The 24,723-nt window shown below is 28.6% G+C and overlaps 6 protein-coding genes across 6 annotated transcripts; 2 read left to right on the top strand and 4 right to left on the bottom strand.

Moving 5' to 3' along the window:
* Positions 1-1,572: 1,572 nt before the first annotated feature.
* On the top strand, positions 1,573-2,004 carry GO595_004080 (trafficking protein particle complex subunit 1; the record flags this gene model as incomplete). Its single annotated transcript, XM_067917172.1, has 1 exon — positions 1,573-2,004. One exon carries the CDS (start codon positions 1,573-1,575, stop codon positions 2,002-2,004), a length of 432 nt encoding a protein of 143 aa, XP_067775618.1.
* A 4,577-nt stretch (positions 2,005-6,581) lies between these two features.
* Positions 6,582-9,077, bottom strand: GO595_004079 (DEAD/DEAH box helicase family protein; the record flags this gene model as incomplete). Its single annotated transcript, XM_067917171.1, has 1 exon — positions 6,582-9,077. One exon carries the CDS (start codon positions 9,075-9,077, stop codon positions 6,582-6,584), a length of 2,496 nt encoding a protein of 831 aa, XP_067775617.1.
* A 561-nt stretch (positions 9,078-9,638) lies between these two features.
* Positions 9,639-9,971, top strand: GO595_004078 (Thioredoxin family protein; the record flags this gene model as incomplete). The annotated part of the gene is made up of 1 exon (XM_067917170.1): positions 9,639-9,971. The coding sequence occupies one exon, from the start codon at positions 9,639-9,641 to the stop codon at positions 9,969-9,971; it is 333 nt and encodes a 110-aa protein (XP_067775616.1).
* A 524-nt stretch (positions 9,972-10,495) lies between these two features.
* On the bottom strand, positions 10,496-11,311 carry GO595_004077 (potassium/sodium hyperpolarization-activated cyclic nucleotide-gated channel 1; the record flags this gene model as incomplete). The annotated part of the gene is made up of 1 exon (XM_067917169.1): positions 10,496-11,311. The coding sequence occupies one exon, from the start codon at positions 11,309-11,311 to the stop codon at positions 10,496-10,498; it is 816 nt and encodes a 271-aa protein (XP_067775615.1).
* A 919-nt stretch (positions 11,312-12,230) lies between these two features.
* On the bottom strand, positions 12,231-13,109 carry GO595_004076 (Bystin-domain-containing protein; the record flags this gene model as incomplete). Its single annotated transcript, XM_067917168.1, has 1 exon — positions 12,231-13,109. One exon carries the CDS (start codon positions 13,107-13,109, stop codon positions 12,231-12,233), a length of 879 nt encoding a protein of 292 aa, XP_067775614.1.
* A 409-nt stretch (positions 13,110-13,518) lies between these two features.
* GO595_004075 (XRN 5'-3' exonuclease N-terminus family protein) lies at positions 13,519-15,372 on the bottom strand (the record flags this gene model as incomplete). Its single annotated transcript, XM_067917166.1, has 1 exon — positions 13,519-15,372. One exon carries the CDS (start codon positions 15,370-15,372, stop codon positions 13,519-13,521), a length of 1,854 nt encoding a protein of 617 aa, XP_067775613.1.
* Positions 15,373-24,723: the final 9,351 nt, after the last annotated feature.

Raw genomic sequence — 24,723 nt, 5'->3', positions numbered from 1 at the left:
AGAAAGCGGACTTAATTCCATATTTTGAAGATGCGCCATATGATTTAACAACTGAAGAATTCGTCAATACGTATTTAGTTCAATTAGGGCCACCGGAAACATTAATGGAACGTAAAGAAGAAGCAAACATATTAAACATGTTATGTGGATTTGATAACGAAGCAAATTTAATACGAACATTACAAAAAGTTGTTTTAGATCGCAAAAAAGAAATTAGAGCGCTAAGTGCATTTGCATCTATTACAAATTCTCTTTTGACTATTGATAAGTTAACTATAGATATACGACGGCAAATCGAGAATTCTCTTTTATACTTTTTGATTTATAATGAGTTTAAGAAAGAAATATTAAATGAGAATAACTTTAAAGAATATATTAATAACCCAAAATTATTTGTTGATGATTATACTAAAATTATTACAAAAGGTAAAAATGAAATTCCGAAATATTTAATAACTAAATCTTATCCAGAGATTTGTTATTGTATTTTGGCAAATTCGATTAATTATGAGAAATTCCTTTTGTTAAGACCTGAGTTAGAAGATTATGATAATTCGATCTCAACGAATTCGAATAAATTGATCAATGATTTCATTATGAATAATTTCCCTGTTCCGGAAACAGAAAATAATAACAGAAAAAACAAAAACGTAATACTAAGAGAAATACTGAGAAATCTTCGAAACGAATTCGAAATTTGGGAATATATAATTGTCGGATTCATGGAAAAAAGTCCAATGCGAAAAATATCAATGTTAAAACAAGCTTTCGATATGATATATAATTACTTCGAAGAAAAATGCCCTTCGAATATGGTGCTCGGAAGTGAGGAGTTCACGCCGATTTTTATTTTGTGTTTTTTGTATTCAAACCCGTACGGAGTGTTGTCGAATTATGTGTTTTTGAATGATTACGCTTGCGCACCAATTTTCGGTGAAATGTTTTCTTATGTGACGTCGCCGGCAATGGCTTCTTGTAAAGGAATCTTTCAGTTGATTTATGAGGATATACCAATATCTTCTTTTTGTAAATATTCTACATGTTAAATAAATTTTGTATTTTATTATATTTTTTGTTTCTTGTAAAAATTGGATCATATGGAATCAAATTAAAATAGTAGTAAATGAGCATTTTTTTATAATTGGAAAGCTTTAAATTAAAATATTGATCTTTCAGAAGAAAATATGAAAAAAATTAATAATGAACATTGTCAAATGAATTTGTCAAATATTTATAATTCTGGAAATATTAATAATCTCCCAATCAAAAAAATGGTGTACAATTATTTTATTAATGCACTCAGAATAAATTTAAGATCGATCAAATAATTATTCTAGGTTTCAACGTACCTATTAATATCCTCAAATAATTATTCTAGGCTATTAATATCCACTTTTTGACTTTGTTTGATCCTATCGGATATAAAGTTTTCAAAAAAAATATTGAAAAAGTTCAAATCATGTAAACCATTTGTACGTTTTGCATTATGTAAATATATGAAAAAGTGGGAAGTGGCATGTGATATGAAAATATTGAATTTTTTCATTGAACAAAAGTGTCAAATAATTCAGGATGGCACCAATCACAAAGTACAGCCTCCTCATATATAGCACTCACACAATTAATTGCCTCTATCACAAGGTATGGAACCAAGATGCATCGACAGCATCCAAAGAAGATCGTGAATCACTTCTATTTGGTCTTTTGTTTTCACTAAATAGAACTGCCCTTAAGATGTCACCAAAAGACAAGCCTGGACTACCTTCAAGCCTCACAACTTCCAAGTATAAAATGCACATTTACCAAACTGTTACTGGATATACTTTTGTCATTCTCACATCCCAAAATGCACCAAATCTCCGTGAAAAGCTTCGATCATTTTTCACACAAGTATTTTTACCAAACGTTATAATGAATCCAACATATGAACTTGATGAAGTTATCAAAATCCCATCATTCGATGCGGCTGTAGACAATTTTGATTGGGAAAAGAAATCGAATTAAGCACTCACAATCCAAGCTTATCCAAACGCACAATAAAAATCATCTTATTCATTGTATTTATTATTAAGAATTTGCCTCTTCCTAAAATGTTAAATTGCAGTAACCATCTGATCCAGCAAAAGGTTAACATAGTGGATTGTGCATTTTGGTTAAATATTTTTTTTAAAATTTAAGAAAATCAAAATTTCTCAAATGAGCTCATTTAATTTTTTTGCTGTAAGTCAAGCTTTGCTAAAGTGTATGTAAATTTTTAATCTTTTGTTTCTTTCGTGTAATGTTGTAAACTATTGCATTTCTTATTAAATAATTTTTTATATTGTTTCGATAAGATTTTCATAAAAATCAGCAACACAAATTAAAATATGAAAAGAAATTTATAAAAAATAAATAATATGAAAGAATAATATAACATTTTTATTAACAAAACTTAATTTAAATGTTCGATTTCATGTTCAATATCTTCAATAATTTTCTTATCATCCAATAATTTCATATTAATAGCCTTTAAAGCGTTTTCAATAATATTATCTCCTTTATTTTCAGATGTTTTCTTTTTTATTGAAGGGATTTTATATGATTTTATTTTTGGAGTTCCAATAACATTTTGATTATGACTATGATTTTTCCCCTGAAATGATTCATCTGAATCACTTACATCAATAAAACTTTCACTTGTTTTCTTTTTTGCATTGTCAACAGCTATGTCTAAATCATTTTCAAGTTTTTCTGTTTCTGCAAAAATTTTTCTTATTGTGTTTCTTTTTTCTTCTGCAATTGCTTGTTTTTCCAAGAGAAGTTTATTTATTTGATTAAATTCTTGTGTATTCTTTTGAAGATTAGTAAGAATTTCTGTGAATTTTAATTCTTCATTTTTCGTTTTTTCTAATGTTTCTTGTAGTGATTCTAATTTATACTTTAATTTATTTTCTTGGAAAGTTAGTTTCTTTTGTTCGATTACTAATTGTGATGACTTTGTTCTTTTTTCTTTTAAATCTTCATTTAGTTTGGATACATCGTCCAGAAGTTGGTTGAGCTTTTGACTTTGTTTTTCAGATTGAAATTGAAGTTTAAAATACTCATCTTTTAATTTTGATAAATTATAAAGAGCAGCATGATACTCATCATCTTCTTTACTTTTTGTGCTATTTAAATTGCTACGAAAGTCAGAAATTGTTTTTGCTTCTGTACTTATTAATCTATTTTGTTTTGATATATTGAACAATCTATTTGCGAAATCAATGGAATTTACCTGGTGATTTTTCTTATTTTGCAATATTAATTTTTGTAGTTCTGCTTTTGCTTCAGATGAACTTGAGAACTTCGGGATTCTTGAATAATTTTTTGAAATATAATTATAATATTTTGATAATCCATCATTTACCAACATATACTGTAGTTCAAAATCTTCTGAGTTTGACAAAAGAGAATTTGAAGTAATTTTCTTTTTTTTGTTCCTCATCCAGATTTTTAAAGACGTTAAAATAAACAAATGGAAGCAAGCGAATGGGAAAAAAGAGAATCAAAAGACGAACCAGGAAGAATTTTTTACTATAACAGAAAAACTGGGCAAAGTACATGGATTTGTCCTTATGAACATTCTAAAGATGGACCATGGCCACCATTAATTTATATATCACACATTTTAGTGAAACATAAAGACGCAATTGATACAAACACATGGAAAGGCAATGGGACTGTCGTTCGAAGTTCTAATGATGCAAAAATTAAATGTGATAACATGATAAACGATTTAAAGCTAGGAAATTGTACTTTTGAAGAGCTAGCTAGAGAAGAATCTGATTGTATAGAAACACATCAAAATGGAGGAGAAATAGGATGGATTAATAGATCAGATCCTCCTTCAATTTTTCCCAATCTGAAACCTAACTTTAATCGTTTTTCATTTGAATTAAAACTTGATCAAATTTCGGACCCATTCAGAAGTCCATATGGGTGGCACATTATCCGAAGAATTCAGTAACAATATCCAAAAGATCCTATTAATAATATCTTTGTTATATGCTATTCCAATAACGATTTTTTTCTAATGTTGTTATAATTGAAATTCCCAAAATAATAAATTACGTAAATTTTCATTACACTTAATAAAAACTTATCACTTTTTCTTGCCCCCTTTTGCTTTGGTTAACCTAAAAAAAGAATAGCGAAAAGAATAAATTCCTTTGATGGCTTAAATTTATTTAACAAATTATTGGTATAAAACAAATTACAAGCCACTAGCGTTTGCTACAATTGCTGCTAGCAAGGTGTCAGCAGCTCCTGGTACTTGGGAGTCAACTTTTACAATTAATTGTGATATTTGAGCCAAATATGAAATTGTTGCCTTGTATTTTTCATCTTTCATTAGCTTTGCTATTGCTCCTGCGAAGCAGTTCGTTGCTTTTTGATGAGCTGATGGCCTCTCAGACATTTCTTTTTTTCCTTTGACTTTTAAAATCAGCTTTATCACTTTTTGAGAACATAACCTCCTTTCCAGAAATGTTTGTAAATTCGACAAAATTCAATATTTGAATTTGAGGGGAAAAAATGAAACCAAACCAAAAATTTCGTTCGAATACATATTTAAGCAATGATAGCTCATTTAATCTGGCTTAGCTTTTGTAAGTTACTTTTGTAACAATATTTTAAATGCTTTTTTTATTGAAATCAAATGTTAATTACTAATTTTATTTGTCAGTGTTCTAGCCTTTCATGAATATGCGTTCTCATTGATTTGGCAAAAAGAGCGTGGGTTTTTACGTATCAAATTAGATTTTTCTTGCCTGAATTATAAACAGTGCAAAATAACGTTTTTTTTTTTCGTTTGCGTTGAAAACGCTGCAAAATGACTGAAGAACAAATTCCAGAATGGCGAAAGGCTTTTAATTATCCGCTCGTTGTTGAAACAGATTTAGACGAGGATTTGCAATCTGAAATTTTTGATCTTATAAGCATGGAAATTGATAGGGCACAAGGAAACCTTGAAGTTTGTTCAAAAGCAATTAAGGTAGATATGGATAATAAAATGGGCCCTAGTTGGAATGTTGTTATTGGAGAAAATTTTTCACATTTTGTTACTTATACAAAAAACATGCTTTTTGCTTATTTTGGCGGTAACCTCGGTGTTTTAATTTGGAAATAAATCATTGTAGATTGTTTACTTAAATATACTTTTTTAATTTGATATATCAAATATGAGAAGGGAAAGCTTAAAATTTGAAATTACTGTTTTTGTATTTTGCAAATTTGTATAAATAAAAGGGTGTTTTGTCTATGATTATAATTTGGTTAAAAATTTTAAGTTTATGTAATAAACATTAAACATCTTTAAAAATTTAAATTTACGATACCATGAAGGACAGCTTTCCATCATTTCGAATGGACACCATATATAAGATGCTAATTAAAATGCTCACTTGCTGTTAAACAAAATTTCATGAACATCTTCCTCTTGACACAATAGTTTTATTTTTTCAGTTTTCTTGTTTTTATATAATTTGAGTGTTGTGTCATCTAACAAATAGTGAACTTATTATTATATTTTTCGTGGTGCCCATTATTGCATATTATTTCAGTTGAGGATTTATAATATTTGTGAAAAAAATTTTAGTAATATTGATTAATTTTGTGAAAAAATATTGATTAATTTTTTGTGAAAAAATATTGATTAATTTTGTGAAAAAAATTTTAGTAATATTGATTCATTTATAAATTAACGGTCGAGCAGAAGGATTTATAAAAGCTTTATAGTTAGTTATCATAATATCCTGATTATTTAAGTGATATTATTATTACTTAACTTTAAATTATATAATTTACCATACTCTAGTTACCCTTCATGAATTTATTTTTCTATTTCGTTTACACTTTATCCAGTATGTCATTTCATTTATATTCAAAAATGCATTTTTGTTATTTAGCATTTAGTCATTATATCATCTTGTTATCATATATGTTTTAACTAATTGAAGTGTGTTAATACTTGGTATACATCCAACTCTTTAAAAACATTATCTATTAAATCACTTATCTAACTCAAGTGAATGTCAACACACTTGTAACTAATGGATCCGATTTAAAGACCTTTCACATTTCCATTTCATTTATATGATATCATTTCATTCATTACGATAACCTTCAAATACTTTATCACATTTCCATTTCATTTATATTATATCATTTCATTCATTACGATATCCTTCAAATAAAATATTTTATCACATTTCCATTTCATTTATATTATATCATTTCATTCATTACGATATCCTTCAAATAAAATATTTTATCACATTTCCATTTCATTTATATTATATCATTTCATTCATTACGATATCCTTCAAATAAAATATTTTATCACATTTCCATTTCATTTATATTATATCATTTCATTCATTACGATATCCTTCAAATAAAATATTTTATCACATTTCCATTTCATTTATATTATATCATTTCATTCATTACGATATCCTTCAAATAAAATATTTTATCACATTTCCATTTCATCGTTTTCGCTATTTCTTTAAACATTTCATATTTCACAAAAATAAATTTATTAACAAACAATTCCGTATTCACTACGAATTATTTTCCACACTTTTGTACATTGCGTTTTCCTCCAACTGTTCCAATCTGCTCAAGCTCTTTGTGTATTCCATAGCCTCCTCGTGTATACTATTTGCGACTTCTGCTATTTCCTCCGAATTCAACTCATTTCCGTTCTCATTAATTATCACTTTAATTGCGTCCACGTTTAAGTCGCTCAGTTCTATTGGCGACTTAATTCCGCTGTCGTATAGAATTCGTGCGATCACTTTGTTACAAGACGGCAATATCATCAAACTAATTAACTCTGATCTTGCTGCGAAGTTTAATCTTTGTCTAAATCTATTTAATGTTGTTGCGAGTAATACGCAACCATATAATTCGCAGAACTTTGTAACTTGTCCCGCATAAGTTGCGCATTGCATTTGTAACGATTGTATTACACCTCTATCGATACCATATTTCTTCGTTATCTCTTTAATGTTCATTTCATTAATCAAGTCCAACATTATCGATGCGATATATATACAATCTAATTCATAATCTAATTCATTATTAATACGTCCTAACCCACCATATATCTTCGGTAAGTCTTGAATATGATTAATTTGTTCATAAGTTTTGTTTGTAATTAAATGGATAACTTCTTTATGATTCTCTATGATTGATATCCATGTATTACTATCATATGATTCTCTTTTAATTAAATCAATTAAATTAGGCGATATACATAAATATAATAAATGTAAATCATCTTCTAAACATAAATTCTTTTGTATTTTGGTGATAACTTTTAATAATGAAATCCCTTCTTCAATAGATAACCCAGAGCCGGCTATAGATAATCCTAATTTGGTGACATCCATAGTATTTTCATTAATTAATTCTTTATGAATTAAATTCTTAATAGAGTTGTTCTCAATTAATGAATTCTTAGATAATGAATGATTAATAAATGTAAGTAATCCTTTCTGTGGATTAATTAATTTACTACTTAAACATTGTAAAAAATATCGTTCAAGATTCCCTTCTTGTAATAAATATGATTGAATATCTTCAATATTATTACGCGTTAACTTCAATAAATCTTCTTCTTCTTTCTTAGATGTAGAATGTAAACAAATATATGCATCGCCACCTAACTTATCATTACGTCCTGCTCGTCCTATCATTTGTGTAAAGATAGTCGTAGGGATTAATATATTACCTTTAGGTGTCCATCGATATATATTTAATATAATAACTCGTGATACTGAATGAATATTAATTCCTGCACTTAAAGTTGTGGTAGCTACAAGTATAGATAATGTTTTGTTTCGTGCACCTGTTTCGATAAGGCGTCGTTCTTCTAATAATAAACCTGCATGATGAATACCAATGCCTTTCATGATGATTGTGGTGATTAATGGATCAATGACTCCAATAGCTTTAGATAAGTTTTGTAATAATTCACTTCGTTTATGTGTAATTTCTTCTGTCGGTGGTGATAACTTTGGTAAGTTTAACGTAGTGTCATATAATTTGGATGCAATGAACTTGGCAACTTTTGTGGTTTCATTTCGTGTGTTAACAAATATAATAATTGTGGATGAAGGATTACGTGATAATAATGTTCGAATGGGATCAATGATATAATTTATATCGCCTGGTACTTCACGTAATTTGATAAATGGCTTGAATACATTCGATTCGATTTTCGATAAATTACCATTCGGATGAATGACAAATTGACGTATAGGAGCTGGTCGACTTTCATACGTAAACGCAAAGCCATGGATCCATTCGGCTAGACGAAATGCATCGCTTTGATTGATGGTGGCAGTCATACCAATAATCCGTGGTTTGGTTTTCATCAAAAGTAATTTAACAATTAATGCCTCGATGACTGCGCCTCGAAATTCATCGCCTAACATGTGTACTTCGTCAATTACGACAAGTTTGATGCGATTTGAATATCCTCCATTAATGGCTGATGTCAATATGGAATGAGCTTTTTCATACGTACAGATCGCAATACGGCCACGATGGAAATCGGAGCCTCCAACGTTCATGTAAAATGCTCGAACAAAATATGGAAAAAAACGTGATACATATTCTTTGAATTTTTCTTCGGCCAGGGCAACAAATGGTACTGCTAAGATGGCCTTAGCTGTACGATCTTGAAATAAAGTTTGCGCTATTGCAACATCTGCTGCTACGGTTTTGCCTCCAGAAGTAGGTACTAAAATTATTGTGTTCTTGCCTTCTTTCCATTCTTCTCTTTCAAATAAGGATTTTTGCCATTCTCGAAATTTGGTGATTTTTGTATCGGCTATACCACTTAAATATGAATGTTGTAGAAATGGTGGGATATTAAGAGATGTCATTTCTTCATCAGCTAGATAAGTTGATGGGTCTATTTTTTTCTTAAATGATTTTCTGAAATTTCTTTTCTTTTTCTTCACAGGCTTCTTTGGCTTGGGATTCTCAGTGACCATGATTTCCATTTCATCTAAAAACTCGTCCTCATTGGCACTCGGGTTGCTCATCCGAGCAAAAAACTTCCACTTCCTCCATCTTTCTCAATTTACTTCACCCGTAAAAAGTCAATTTTTGAAAAGATTGCAAATGCGTACGATATCAGCGCTAACATTTAAAAAAAAAATCCAAAAATCCCCATATTTTATAAAAATTTTTTTCTTTAATTGAAAATATAATATTAACAATTAAACAACTTAACATTTGCTTTAAAAAATTTGAGAAAACTTAGAGCTATCACGAGATATATTTATCGATTTTTGTTTATGGGAACTGAGAATACAAGAAAATTTATCATTCAAAAATTCAAAGCTATCAATCGTTATGACGCAAAAAGATCGTTATCCCGTTATTTTAACGAAAAAAAATCAGCAGTTGATTCCACTTTTTGAACATAATTCTATCAAAACCGATCAAAAAGTGCACCTAACTTTACACAATCAGTTCATTCGGCCAACTTAATTGAATCGCATACAATTAGATGAAAAGCCGCCATTCATTTTTAAAGTGCCCAGATGGGAGGACAGGGATCAAAAACATCAAATAATTCATCAAACAATCCTTCAAATTTAATGGAGGTATCAACGGATCATACAGTTGAAGAGCTCCACGCATTTGTTAAACAATCTGGTGGACTTGTAGTTATCGATTGTTATGCGGCTTGGTGCGCACCATGTAAAAGACTTGCAATGCTCCTTCCAAAGATTGCAAAAGATCATAAAAAAGTTCAATTCATTAAAGTTAACGCAGATCAAAATAATAATATTGCTCAATACTTCAAAGTTCGTTCATTTCCAAATGTTATCTTCTTAAAGGAAGATAGCAATGGTGGTGTTGTTGAGTTAAATCGTGTTGTTGGATTAAATTTGGAAAAAATCAAAAATCTTATCAAAGAATATGAATAAAAAAAATAATTTTTTTTTTTGTTGGGCGATATTCAAATTATGTTTTGGACAAGACATTTCATCAGCTAAACGAAAGTTCAACCCAAAATAGTTGGGACATTTTCAATTGCTTCAGAAAAGCATTCAATTTTTCCTCAACCGCATTTCGAAAGAAAATGTCATTATATTTTTGAATAATTTTATTTCTGTCAGACATAGTTTTTGATTATATAGTTTGAATTTGACATATATACTATCGTCCTTTGGAAAAAGTAGACGATGTTATCGATTTTAGATGCAACGTTTTCAATTCAAAAAATTATTGGCGTTAAACAATTGAATCATGAGAACGGCTTGTCAAAAAAATGAACAGGTAATTCAATGAGTTAACAAAAGTAATTGTTTATAACAAGCGTAATATTTCCCTTTGATTCAACGCGCTCTGATCGTTCATTGTCAAAAAAAATTGTATAAAAAGTGGAGCGGTTCAGAAACATACTTGCCCAAAAAAATGGCGAAACAACCTTTACTTTATTGTTCTGTCTCTAAGCGTCAAAAATATTTTCTTCGAACATGTTTCCCTCATTGTTGTTCAATGTGAAATCATCATTTTCTATCAAAAATGATGGTGTTAAACAAAAAACATCATCTTGGAAGGTGGATATATCATCGCATTGTGGCTCAGGTGGCGACTGTATTTCCTCAGAGTTTTCAACCAATGGTTCCTCAATTTGCGTGGGCGCAAATTTGTTGGTTGGAAAAATCTGTGGGGTAACAAAAGGTACTGCTGAAGAAGAAGCAGGAGGGTTTTGATGTTGGTAGCAAGTGTAGCCCAAAAACTGGTGTCTTTGAGGTGCTGGTGATGCAAATGGATAAATTGTATTTACACAATAAGGTGGTAAACCTGGTTGTGGAGTGGCAGCAGTAAAAATGCGAACTGTCCATTCTCTTAATTCTGTGTAGTTATTGAGCAAACTTGGAATAGCCTCAACAAGATAAGCTGCAGACTCTTCTCTACTTTGAAGAGTGGTATAGCCCATTTTCTGGAATGATCCATTAATGGAAGATTTGCACTTGTCAATAAGAAGACCTAATTGACGAGTATTAATTGCAATTCCATTTTGGATCCAACAAATACCACAAACAAGACATCGTTTCCAATCGTCTTCATTGTGGCGAATACAATATTTTTGAACTGTTATGAGGGTTTCACTAAAGGTTTCGATCCTTTTTCCTCGGCGATTTCTGCAAAATTGAGAAGACAAAGTCACTCTGAGTTTGATATATTCTTTCTGATTTTCCAAATTTAGCAGCTCAAAGAACTTTGGTTGGTAATTTCTCTGAGGAGCATTTTCAGCCATTTTTTCAGCAAATGGAAATTGATTGACATACGTTGTGAAAAAATTGACTGTCAAAAGCCTTTAACATCCCCACAAAAATGGTTGTAAAAAAATTTCTATGAATTGATAGGCAAGTAATTTCCGATGGAAGTTTTGATATGTTTACGTAACTATTATTTTATCGGTGTCTGAAATGTTATTTGAAAAATTTGATCGTCATGTTTGTGTGGTTCAAAATCGCTTTCCAGTCTGAATCCTAACGACAATGTATACATATCCTTTGATATGAACTTAAGGTGTTTGATAACATAGGATGTTGCTGTTGCGATGTAATCATTTAGATGATACATGTATCATTTCATTCATGACTCGACTGGAATAATAAAATCGCGTTTTAAGATATGTGCGTGCCTTGAGCGGTTCGTTAAACATTGTTTTCGGGATATTAATATCCAAGAATTGCTCCATATAGGAAAAAATGATAGCTTTTATCGTTTTTTATTTGAGACATTTATATCGAAAAAGTGAGTACAAAGTGTCTCAAAATTCAATCGGTTACAAAAATTTTGAATCGATAAATTTCCCGACGTTCGCTGTATACCACTTTTTTCATATCACATTCAGGAAACCATTAAACTTTTGTGCACGAGATCGAATGAAATTTTCGATAAATTATGAGGATTTAGCTTAGAGAAACAAATAAACATATTAATTCTCAAGTACATTTATAATTCTCATAGAAATAGAAGCATTTTCTAACTTACTTTTTTTATGATTTCGTTAAACTGTAATTTTATCTCAAATCCTAGAAAAAACAAAATAACTTTCTAAGTTATGAAAAAGGAAATTTAGTGATTCACAATTTTTGGGAAATATAGGAAATATGCTGATATTAATGAAATGCTTATTTTCATGAACAAATATATTAACATTAACAATTTTATTCATTTGTTTGTTGACTCAACAGTTCTATTATTTGCGGTGTAATTTTCGGATTCGACTTTGTCTTTACCAGTTCCGTTAAACCTTCCTTTTGTTCATCGAGAAGGTTTTTCCCATACTTTTGTACAAACTCCAATATAGCGTTGTGCCATATCATCGGCATTTGCTCACTATCGCCTTGGTACGACAAGAAATATGCATATATTGCATCAATTGATGATATTGTCAACGCATAACTTCGTGAAATGAGACGCGACAAAAACAATGTGATAACTTGGCTTCGATCTGATTTACAGAGGTGGTCAATAAAAACATTGGCGTAGGTGTTTGGAAGCTTAATCTGAGCAATTAATGTTGATATAAATTTGGCTGTTTTAGATGGACAAATTGTTTCTGTAGAAAGAGGAATTAAGAAACCAACCAAAAAGGACTGTGGCGTTCGAGCAGCTATTGTTATTGGTTCCATTATAGTCTTGGGAATTGGTCTTGGAGATTCAAGACGATCTAAAACATACTCTAATAAAATTTGTTCGTTGTATATTGTGTTCCTTTTAACACTAGCATAGTGTTGAAATGTAAGAGTAACTGAAGTTAATGCATTAATTGTCCATTTAAATGGTTGAGTCAAATATAATAAATCAAGCCAATACGTAATATTTTTTTGAGTGGCTAAAGCATTCACAGCAGCTGGCAGCTTTCCACCTTGAAAACTTCTTAAAATTTTTCCAAGTTGAATATACAAATTTTTTACTTTTGGCTCAATTGTTTTAGAAGACTTGTGAACCTTTTTTTCGTGTGTATTTTTATCGTTAAATGTTTCATCGATCTCTTCAATAGGTTTTGTTATTTCTTCAATAAACTCTTCTTCCTCTTGCATTTGCTGGTCGGATCCTTTTGTATACTTTATCTGGCAGTTTTTATTCTACAAGTGGTTCGAGCTCTAACCGCCAAAAATAAAATGCCATATCTTTCATCATTCCTTAAATATTGGTATGACATGTTATAATCATTATAGAAAATATAAAAATAATGCACAATATCAATTTTATCAGAATTGGTGTTATAATGAATTGAAATGCAAAAGTTCATCGGCAAAAAATATTTTCAAGACGAAGACAATGATGTTAAAGATAATAAAGGATTATATAATTTTTTTTTCCATATAAATTACTTAGAAGGAGCTTAGATCCGGAAATAACTTCAAACAAAATTTCTGCGTACAAAATCGTTTCAAAACAACCACATTATTTGACATACAAAAAAAATGTGGCTTTATATAAACTTTATTAAAACAAGAAGGAGGATGTTTGCTTTTTCTTTGCCGCCTGTACATTTGGCTTATTAGTTCTCACACGGTTAATTCTGTAGTCATTTGTTGCAGCCTGCGGCACACCCGGAATCGCCAAATTAAACTTTTCTTCCACCGTTGGTATCTTAGCTTTTAACTTTTGATTTTTTTGGTTTCTATTTCTCCTCATTCTTTCAAAGAGATCGAATGGCTCATTTATCACATTCGGCGGCGCCTTCAGATTCAGTAACAGAAAACACAAATCCTGCGACTCGCCGACCAAACTAAATTCGAACTCATACATATTTCCACATATATATTTAACATTTCCCCAAATTTCGGGGCCGCACAACATATTATCCTTTAATTCCTCACACAAAAAAACTTTGTTACAACCGAAACAATTTCTTTTTTTTTCTTCTTGTGTCAATTCGAGGTCAATACCATTCAAAGTATCCAACAAAAGGTTCGTATCAATGAAAGGCACATTAACGATACCTTTCCAAGTTGTTACTCCACCGTTTAAGTCCACAGTGAACTTTTTCGGGTAATAACATATTAAAGGCGAAGAATCGTTGACCATTAACTCGGCCATTTTCTTCGGTATGCAATGTGTTGACTGAGGCGGGAGCACGGCCATTAATTGCTCCAAAGGTAACAAAGGCTTATTCAGGACAAAAGGCTCGACAATAACATTATCGACACTTAAGAATTGGGAGAGAAGCGGCGGGTAATGATAAGGATAATACCAATCCCAAGAAGGCACTCCATGTGTATAATACTTAAAGACCCAACACATACCTTTGAAGTATTCGATTGCGACATCATTTGGATTAACATTTTCGCCAAACTTTTTGACGTAATATTGTTGCTTCATTTCATTAGTGATTGGTGTAATGTCATTTGGATGCGGTGATACTTTCGTTTGTTTGGAGGTCATCGTTGGATACGTCATCGATTTTAACGAAAGATTTTCAGTGTTACAGATCTCATTAACATGACATTGACATGCTAATGCTGTTTCGTTTGGATGTAATATGTTCTCAAGTTCTCTTTTTTCAAATTTGGTTAACCCTTTGATAACTTGGACAAATCGTTTGTAGTTTGGAACATTATCCTCAATGATATATCCGCCAAGTTTTGGTAACGTCTGCGAATATTCAACCATGATAGTGTTAATGATTTGCGCAGCAATGTTAAGGCCTGGAATATTAGGAATAAAATCATTCCCTGCTGTGAAACATAAGAAGACAAAGTCTTCAAGCGCTCGTTCAAAATTCCACTCAAAAGTGACACGACTCGACGGTTTCAAATCGCGCTCAAGAAATTGGCGTAAAACCCATAGATTGACAAATTGGAACCCATCAACGTTTTCTAATACGTTTTCACGGATAACAGTAAAATACAATTCATGAGTAATTAGGCCTAAAAATATTAAATCTGCATCAAGACCATAGATACAATGATGACGATTGGGATCATAGCAGCTCTGAAGGCGCTGAGAGCGTATAAAGTCCATAATTTTGTGCTCACCTTCTCCTGGAACTGATGAATCTGATAATATAATTTTTATGTCATGCCATGCTGGAACTGTTTTTTGTTGAGTTTCAATAAATGCAATAAGGTGTTGGCCTAAATGATACATAAATTCAGTTCCGGGCGTGATGACATTTGTATCTCGCTTTTGTAAATATTCTGGATCCCTAAGAATTGAAAGAGCTTCGGAGTCCTTTTCTTTCTTATAGGTACTTATATCAAGAAGATGGTGATAAACAGAATCTTTAGCTGAGCGAAATCTTCTGGCTCTTTGTTGATTCATTTTTGCACGTGGAGCTGGTCCATCAATTGCCATAAAAAGGAGTTTTCGTGGTCTTACAATGTTGAAAAGACGTTTAATATAATTATCAATTGAGTGAAAAATTTCTTCTTCTGTTTTGGGTGGTGACACAGGTGAATCGGCATGAAAACATGGATGAATTATGCCATTTACATCCAAATATAAACAATCAAATTCAGTATCTCCTAATGTATTTGGATTTTGATCTGATAATTGGTTTTCATTATCAATTTCGGCTTCAATACATTTTGATATGATCAAAGGATAATTTCGTTGGAGCCACCTAAAAAAAGCTGGAACTCCCATTACTGGCCTATCAAACCTATTTTTGACAATCTTTGTTTGGATTTTATATTTTTGGTATTTGGAAATAGTTTTCCTCAATAAGGGACTCTAGCTCACCTGGGAGAGCACACGACTGAAGATCGTGAGGTACGTGGTTCGAGTCCGCGGAGTCCCATTTTTTTTAATTTTTGAATGGGGATGTTTTTTGAAATCGATTTAATCGGATTTTTTTGTATTGCCGATAAATTCAATTTCTACGGTTTTTCAAAAATATTGATAATGATTTAAACCATTTAGAATTGTTATTCTCAACTCTTTATGTTTTGTAATAAAATTGTAATAAAAATTCAAGACAAACAAAGTTTTAAAAACATCATGAATTAAATGGTATCAATGGATGAAGTAACTTCTTTCCTGTTATTTGCGAATGTTTTGCTGGTGTAAATAAACTTCTTTTTGATTCCTTTTCATTTCTTATTGTTTGATTTGTTCTAATTATTGGTTCAGGTGGATGAATATTAATTGGCAAACACCCTGCTATAGTCTGAAGTCTTCTTGCGAACAAGCATACAGCTATAACAGCTCTGACATTATTTTTTTGTGTTTGCTTACACATTAATAATCTTTTATCAAATTTCATAAACATAATTTTTTGAGCTCTTAACAAATCTGTCTTAAAGAATAATACTCTATGAGAAACTGATGCAAGAAGTGCTTCTTCAAGTGATAAACGTAATGCATTTGATTCTAATTGTAAAGAATCAGTTTCATTAATTACTCTATGAATTCTTCTTGCCCAATTTTCCCATTGTTTTAATGCGATGATTTGTGATTCAGTTTTTTTCAATTCGCGTTTTATTCGATCATATTCTTTATGTTCTTGTTGAATTCTTTTTAAGTTTTCTCCTTCTAATTTTTGTTTATTTTCTTTTTTGTTTAATATTTCATTTATTACTTCAGCTATTTTCGTTTTTGATGATGGCGAAATTCCAAGTAATTTCTTTGCATTTGTAACATCTTCAAGCATTTCAATATAATTTTCTTTTGATGTTTTAGAATTTTTAAGTTCTTCTTCGATTGCATTAATTATTGAATCAATATTAATTGTTTGTTTTTCATCGAAATATTTGGATAATCTTTTAATAATTTCTCCAATTTTTGATTTTAATTCATTTATTTGTTGTGATTGTTCAGCTTGAATTACTGTTGCTTGAGCTGTTGCTTTAGATTGTAAATGTTTCTTTTCTAAATTAATTCTTTCTTCGAGTGTTCTCATCTTTAATTCAATTGATTTATTCGTAATATTTAAAGTTGACATTTCGGATAAAAGTTGTTGATTTTTAGAATTTAATATTTGATTTTGTTGTGAATAATTTTCATTTTCATTTTTGATTTTTTCCATCTTCTCCATTATTTCATTTATTTTCTTTTCATAATCTTCACGAATTTGTTGATTTGATTGTTGTATTGATTCATTAAGTTTTTGATTTGCAATTTGAAGTTTTTCTATTTGATCACCAAGTTGTTTTCTTTGTATCTTTACGGACTCAAAAGCAGTTTCAAAATTATTAATTTGTTTATTTAATGAGTTAATTTGTTCTGTAGAATTATTAAGACTTTCTTGATATTCTTTATTCTTGTTTTCACTTTCTTCAATTTGTTTTTTATAATTTATAATTTCATTATTCATTTGTTCAATTTGCTTTTGAAGATTTTCAAATTCTTTTATTTTCATTTCTAATTCTTTTGTTGTTTCATTTAATTTATTTTCTAATTCATTATTATCAGCAGAATCAATAATTTTTTTCTTTGACTTATTAAGTGCCTTTTTTAATCTTCTAATTTCATTTTGCATTTTTTCTGTTTCTTGAAATGCTGATGAATTCTTTTGAAGTTCTTCTGACATAAGGTTAAATAAATCAACAACAATTTTATACGTTGATTCATCATCATTAACTTCAATATAATGTGCAACAAAACGTCGAATTTTTGAATCAACATGTTTCATATGTTTAATTAATCTTGAAATTGTTTTATTAGGAATTTGTTTTTCTTCATCATTAATAATAACATTATTATCTTTCCTTTGACGAAGAAGATTTATTTCATTTCCACAATGTGCAATTCTCATATTTAATTCTGTTATGTAATTCTTAAGTAAATCATTGACATAAACTTGTGCACAAAACATATCAAATAATTCTCTTAAATTAATATCATTTTCAATATCAAATTTTTCGAATAAATTTTGAACTCTTTCTTCAATTTGTGTTGATTGAATCATTTCAAAAATATTCGATTTATCTACATTATCAGGAAATTGTTCTTCGAAATTCTCTTTTGAAATTTGACCTATTGTCTGCTCAATAAAACTTCCTAATTGTGCGCATCTTTTGATTAATTCTGTTTTTGAATGTTCATCAAGTAAAGGTATCTCATTTGAAGTTGTTGCACAAAATAAAACAGATTGAAGATCAGTACTATGTGTTAATTTTTGAAGAAAACTTAATTCTTCTTCAAACAGAGATAAAATTTCAATACATTTCTGTTTATAATTTTGAATATTTTTATCTTTTATATTTATTTCATTAATAATATTGTTATTTGCTTCAAATAATGTTTCATATTTTGTTTTAATGTTATTAAAAATAGAAATAATTCTTTCTTTAATTTGAAGATTTGAATCGTTTGTAATTTTATTAATTTCAGTTCGAAGTGAATCATCTTTTATTTGGTCAATTTCATGAATTATTTTTGAAATCAATGAATATAATTCATCATTTATATCATATTGTTTTTTAACATTAATATCTTTTTTGTTTTCTTTATTTTTTTCTTGATTTATTAATTTTTCTTTATAAAGATTATCATATTTTTCTATTATGCAATCTTGTTTCTTTATTGTTTCAATAAGTTGTGATCTTTGTTCACTTAATGTTTTGATATCATTCATTTGTGATTCCAATATTTCTGTCATATTAACAAGAGAATTTTGTAATGTATTAAAATCTGTTTGCAGAGATTTGTTTTGATTATCAAGTGCGCTAATTGTTGTTTTTAATGTTGTTATTTGATGTTCTAATGTGTTTATTTTATTATGTGATTCTTCAAGTTGTGTTTGAAGTTTATCATTTTCTGTTTGATATTTTATAATTTTTTCATTGTAATCAATTCCCATTGATTTCTTTTCTTTTTTTACTGTTTCTGTAACATTCTTTGATTCAATTAATGAGTCAATAAAATCAAATACATCAAATAATTGGATAGCATTTTTACGATATTTGGCATTAAATGCAGTAAGAAATATTGAAGCTTCTGTTTCGTGTGAATCTATGATTGAATTATGTGAAGAATTTTGTAAAATATTTGAATTTAAAGAGAAATCATCAGAAAGTATTGTGCTTGATGCTGCATTTTTATCATCATTTTCATTAAGAAAATCAGTAATATGGTCATCACTTTCAATATGAAAAGAATGTGAATCGTTTTGATCAATTGATAAATTAGATAAATCATTTAAAAAATCGCTAATATTATTTGAAGAAACGTCATTTATCGAGTTGATTTCATCAAGTTCATTAATTTTATTTTGAAGAGATTTTACGCTTGATGACTCTGCACTCATTCTAGCGTAAATCTAAACGTACTTTTTTTAATTCATGGCCGTTTAAAATTTTTCAATACGAATACGATGATTTCTCATCTATTTATACCTATCGTTTGAAATCGAACATTCTATCAAGATGCCAAAATAGAAAGTTCGCAATTCTCACTACGATTTTAATTCATTTTATACTCAAATTTCATTAATGTACAAAATTACAACATTAATAATATTTACTTGATTTAATTCAACACAAAAATTTAACAAACATAAAATTTTTAGTTACCGTATATTTTATAACAATATTTTTTTTATACAATAATTGCGATTCTATATTTCGCTTGATTTTTGAGTTGTATCTCTTTGTAAAATATCATTGACGATTGTACTCTTGCGAACTCAGTACTTGCGACGCAAGTTATCACATTATTCGGGCACTCATCGAGACATTCCTCAGCGATGAACAAGAAGTCGGACACGAAATCAGTTTTCGCCATGTAATGATTTGGCACGTACAATTTGTAATTATTGGAAGCGAATATCGAACCGCATACGAACACGTTCTTAATTCGGAAGTCATTTAAAATTGTATTAATTTTAGAAATTATTTTTTTACCGAATTTAGCAATCGAATGAAATGCTTTCCAAATCGAAAAATATTTCTTATCAGCTTTATAAGGGTTAATTTGTAATATCAAAACATCCATTGATTGTCTCATTAAATAAAACGATTTATTTTCATTACAAAAGTTAACAACAAATTTCGATATCATTTGCCTAACTTTAATTAAAGAATTTTGAACATTTTCATTATTATTATTTAATAAAATATTAAAACCTTTTAACTTGATGATTAAAGTTCGTAAAATATTCTCTTTAAATGTTAATAAAGTCGGAATTTTATCTGTTAATTGTATGAACGGAGGAAAATTGGAATAAAAACTTTCTTCATAACTTTTAGAATATGAATCAATTGATTTTATTCCATTTAGTGTTATTAACAAAAGTTTATTAAATATATTTTTATTATATTGCGGGATGATAGCTAATGATGAATTTGGGTCATTTGGTAATGATATTATTTCAGGGTAATGAAATTCGTCGAATTTATCTTTATATTTAATGATTAAAGTTTCGATTAAATCATTATGATCATCGAACATTTTATGATATTTATCATTATTAATATCAATTTCGAATTTTTGAAGATTTATTTTATCCGAATTATAATTAAAATCATAATTAAAATTAATGTCATCGAATTCATAAGTTTGAAGTAAATTTATTATTTCGATGTATTCTGTTTCCGAATATTTTAAGATGAAATATACCAAATAAATCAAATAAATAAAGATAATAATAAATGTTAAATATGAAAATACTGTTCCTTTGATTAAATCAGTTTGTCTAACTAATGATCTTTGGCGATTAATAATGATAACATTTAATAAACTCGTGCTTAAGTTCCGCCATATTTCATCAGAATATGAATATGGTGATATAAATATACTATCGCCAATCATTTGATAAAATGTCGAAGGTATTTCAGGTATACCTCCAAGTTCAGTATCTAAATGATTAGCATCATTTAAGTATGAGTTAAAAATCGAAGGAAAATTCTCACTATTATTTAAAAAGCTTCGACAAGAAATAGCAGAAATTAATTGACAACGAACTTGATAAATACTATAAGCAGTTTTCACGCCATTCGTCATCAAATATTTAAACTCATATGAATTAGATATACTTGAAAGCACAATATATAATAAAAGAATAGAAATAATTATTAATAAAAACAAATATATTATATGTGAAGAAAAAAATCTTATATTAGGATTAAAGATATTTAAAAAATTTGTTTTTTGATTTTTATCATTTTTATAATGAAATTGATTTTTGGATAAAAACAAAAACCTATACAAAAGATTATTAAAGTTTTTATATATTACTTTAATATAATATATAAAAGATCCAATTAAATTTGCAAAAATTATTAATAAAAAAATAATAATTACACATAAATTTAAACGATTAGAATCATCAACATTATAAAAATTATTAGCCATAAATCCATAAATTTGTATAATCATATCATTCACTTCAAGTAATTCATTTACTGGAAATGAATTATTTGCAATTGATAAATTATATTCATGAAGAAAATTCCTATAAATTGTTATAATATTTTGTTCTTCATATTCATACCCTATTAATTTTGCAGCATAACCAAATTTTTCATATTTCATTATTAATTCGTTAAATATATTCGTGAAATTAGTAAAATAAAATCGCTTTTGATTGAAATTACTTTTCCATAAATTAGCTTGAAGTAGTATATGTTTATTTGTAAATTGGAAAATTGTTTGTAAATCAGCCTCACTAAAATTATTGGAACTTTTAGTATAATAAAACATTCCAATACGAAAATTCACAAGAATTAATACAAATGTCAATAAAATACTTAAAGTTATAACACGAAATTTTTTATTTTTCTTTATATATTCATTTTTCTCATTATCGAATTGATAACTCAGATTTAAATTTAAGTTAAATTTATACAAAGAAGAAAATAATAAATAAATTTCATTATAAACATTCAAGAAATTATTAATCAAAAATTTATCATGAACAATTTTTAATGCGATTTTAAATCCTTTTAAATTAGATAACCAAACATTATACCAAAACTTCTTTAAAAGTTCTTCGATTTTAATTCTTTTCTCATTTAATATCTTAATAAGATTCGAATAAGAGAAATGAAGTAAAATATGATTAATATCATTTATATCTTCTTCAGTTTCATCTTCTTCTTCATCAATGTTCGAATTATTTTCTAAATAAATTTTCGATGAAACTCGTAAAATATGAATGTTTTCAAATTGCTGAAGTTTCTTCTCTAAAACATATTCTATAAGTTCAGATGTGTTTTGTGGATCTAAGTTAATTATCGATTTCATTAATTCTAAAACTTTTAATTTAGAATATTCTTGTTTACCATTTAAAAATAAAAAACTTCTCGCAATTTTATACTTTCCAGAAATATATAAATTCTTTAATGTATGCATAGTAGTACCACACATGAAATTAAAAAAGAAAAAATAATATAATAATGAAATAATGATCTCAGCAATAAAAAAGAGAAAAGATATATATTCATAGTTTCGAAATGAGTTTTGCGTGATGATTAATGTGATACAATCTTCAAGATTTACAAAGAAAAAAAGTGAATTTAAAAAGCGACTCGAATAAAATGGATTAAAAATGTGGAAAAAAATACATATTAAATCAATAAAACATCGAAATATCCGAAAACCGATCGACGTTGTAAATTGGTTACCTGAAAGACTGGAAAATAAAATAAAATATGATATTGATATTAATGAGTGATAATATGACATCGTAAAATATGGATGAATGATGTCTTGTGGGGTTTGGTTGACAACAGGATTAACTATGGTAAGTAAAATAAAGAAAAAGATTTGATATATAATACAAATTTCATTTTTGATACTAACGCCATCTGTACTTATAAACGAATAACTTTTAATAAGGATAGACATTGATGGAAAAAACATAATTGGATAAATATAATACCAAAAAATTGTGAATACTTGGACAAGATTGACATTAATGGAATTTTTACAGGCTGCCATTATAATAAGATGGATAAAAAGTAAAGTATAAAATGAAATAAAGAAAATAATCGCATTGTCATAATGTGTTGCAAAATTATTTTGTACACCATATGTAATTATTTCATAAAAAATTTTTAAAGAAGTATTGCTGGAGTTTTTTTCCCAAAGCGACTCCACAAGGTGTGAAAATGAGTTGAACAGAAGGAATAGAAAAAAAATTATGGAAACTATATAATTATATATTTTGTGTTTTGCAACATAACTTTGAATAACTTCAATGGTGCATGTCATGAGTGTTGATTGTGTTGTTTCGGCAAAAAAGGATTCTTTGGATTTCTTCTCATCCTTCATCTGCTGTCTGTAACAAACAGATTTTTCACTGAAAAAAAAATTTTTGCTCCATTGAAAAATACGATGTTTACAACATTTTGTTTGTTTTACACTCACAATTTATATGAAAATTTATCGATAAATGACCATTCTGGAACATGCTATATACTTAGAGATGAATATTCATTCAATTGTTCTAACAACGAAAAAGCAAAACTGTTCAGTAGTCATAAATAATAAAAATTTTTAATCGAAAAAAAAAAATTAAGAATTCAAATTAGAAATCAAAAAATTTAAATCAAAAATTATTGGATTTTCAAAAAATTTTATACTCGGTTTTTTGATGAAACAGAAGAAATGTGTTGGTGTATCATCAGTAAATAAATGGTCATGTTCAACAAAGTCACTTTTTTATGATAGATGAAACCTCACTTTCTCGGAGAGAATCTTTTAGTGAGGATGAATATGCAAAAAATTGTGGCATTGCTGACCTTAATTCTATCCTTTCCAATTTAAATTCAAATATCCCAGAATTGATTATTTCTTCAATAACACAAATCAACACAATTGTTTCATCAGGACTTTACCAAGACATAATATCCAACTACATTTATGATATTGTTAAATCATTGAATAATTTGTTCAATTATCCTGATCCAAAAGTTCAGATGGTTTCATCAGAATCGCTTAGAAACATTTTTAAAGAGTCACCTTTATTGTCATTTGGCGGTCCAAAATATGATTTTTTTCGATTTTTTATTGAGCTTGTTCATAATCAATCAGAGTTTGCTTCTTGTTTATCGGTTCTCGATAAAGTTCTCAATAAAGATTCAGCGATAAAGTATCGTTTTATTCAAATTGGCGGTTTAGATCTTTTACGGTCAATTCCAATTGAAAACTTGTCATTAGAATGTTTGATATCCTTTGCTTCGATTACAGCAATTTGTATTAGACCTGATTTCCCAAACATGTCAATTGATTTGGTATCACCTCTTCTTTTAAATCTGATTCGTATTTTAGAAAATCCACAATTATTTCATCAAGCAGTTTTAACACAATGTGTTCGTGGGTGTTATTACTTTGTGATGAATTCTTCTTGGATTGATATCTTTATAGAAAACAATTACCATCTCCTTATGTTAAATGCATTTGGATATCTTGAATCAAAAGGAAAAGTTTATGTTGCATCTGCATTAAGTTATTGTTATTACAGTAACAACTATGGAGCTAAGATTGCAAATGAAACTCCATTAAATATGTATACAATGCTTTTAAATACAACTGAAATATGTGAGGAAAGAATAGATATTTCGATTTCAATTTCAAACATTTGTGATTCACAGAATGTCATCATCCAAAATATCTCTGATAGTGGATTATATTTAGCAATTCTCCAACATATGGAATCAGATGTTTTCCAAATCCGGAAAAATCTATTAATTGCACTTCGTAATTTGTTCAGCAAAACAGGTCCATTCACATCTGTTTTTGTATGTGATAAATTATTTTCTA

This window comes from Histomonas meleagridis (assembly GCF_020186115.1).
Source record: "Histomonas meleagridis strain 2922-C6/04-10x chromosome Unknown contig_25, whole genome shotgun sequence".
Lineage (NCBI taxonomy): Eukaryota > Parabasalia > Tritrichomonadida > Dientamoebidae > Histomonas > Histomonas meleagridis.
This window is presented reverse-complemented; position numbering and strand designations above follow the sequence as displayed.